Below are 695 nucleotides of genomic sequence, written 5' to 3' on the forward strand. Positions count from 1 at the left end.
GCCCTCTCTTGGGGGGGCCCGGGGCAGGGGGCACCACCATTCTTGGGCGGGGGGTCCATACAGCTTCTCCGACGACTCCGATGGCCGCCCCCACACGAGACGCTGCAGGGCCCCCAGGCCTCCCACTCAGCCCACGCCCCAGCCACTGCGGGGGAGCGGGAGGAAGAACGGGGGTGAACCAGGCGGTGAACCCCAAGAGCTGCCACCCCGCTAGAGACAGCAGGGCCAAGGGGCCGGGGAATCTGGGCAGTGGCCAGCGGGGTGGCTTAAGGCAGCGCCCCAAGGCCTCCGCAGCTTCCTCTCGTGTCCCAGGAAAGCCCCCTTAGGTGGGTAGGGCGGGTGACGTGTGGAAAGGCCTTTGGGGATAAAGGCTCCGGTCCCCGAAAAGGGAATCCCGGGGCGGCGCGCCCCCTGGAGGCAGCGGTGAGAAGCGGGGTTACAAAGGCTGCCTGCGGGCGGAGGAAGGCCCGCGTGGGAAACCCTGGATGCAAGGATGCGGCGGGCTGGGCCCCCTCCCTGAACAAAAGCGCCGCGGGGCCTCGGGCGCAGAGCCCGGGACCAGCGGGGCCGCCTGTTCACAGCCTCCCTCTGGGGCGGGCCGGCCGCGGCTCCAGTTCCCACACTCCGGCAGGAAGGGGGCCGGCCGGGGAGCCGCCTTCGGACAAGCCCTCAGTGGGGAGGCAAGGCTGGGATGT

At 71.2% G+C, this 695-nt stretch overlaps 1 protein-coding gene across 1 annotated transcript in view; it reads right to left on the minus strand.

Moving 5' to 3' along the window:
- The window catches only part of SSPO (SCO-spondin), a 53626-nt gene that overhangs the window by 27105 nt on the left and 25826 nt on the right, over nucleotides 1-695 (minus strand). Inside the window, 1 exon segment of the mRNA XM_010843882.1 lies at nucleotides 3-145. Coding sequence (XP_010842184.1) covers nucleotides 3-145 — 143 coding nt within the window.

Source organism: Bison bison, unplaced genomic scaffold (assembly GCF_000754665.1).
Source record: "Bison bison bison isolate TAMUID 2011002044 unplaced genomic scaffold, Bison_UMD1.0 scf7180017864191, whole genome shotgun sequence".
In the NCBI taxonomy this organism is placed as follows: Eukaryota; Metazoa; Chordata; class Mammalia; order Artiodactyla; family Bovidae; genus Bison; species Bison bison.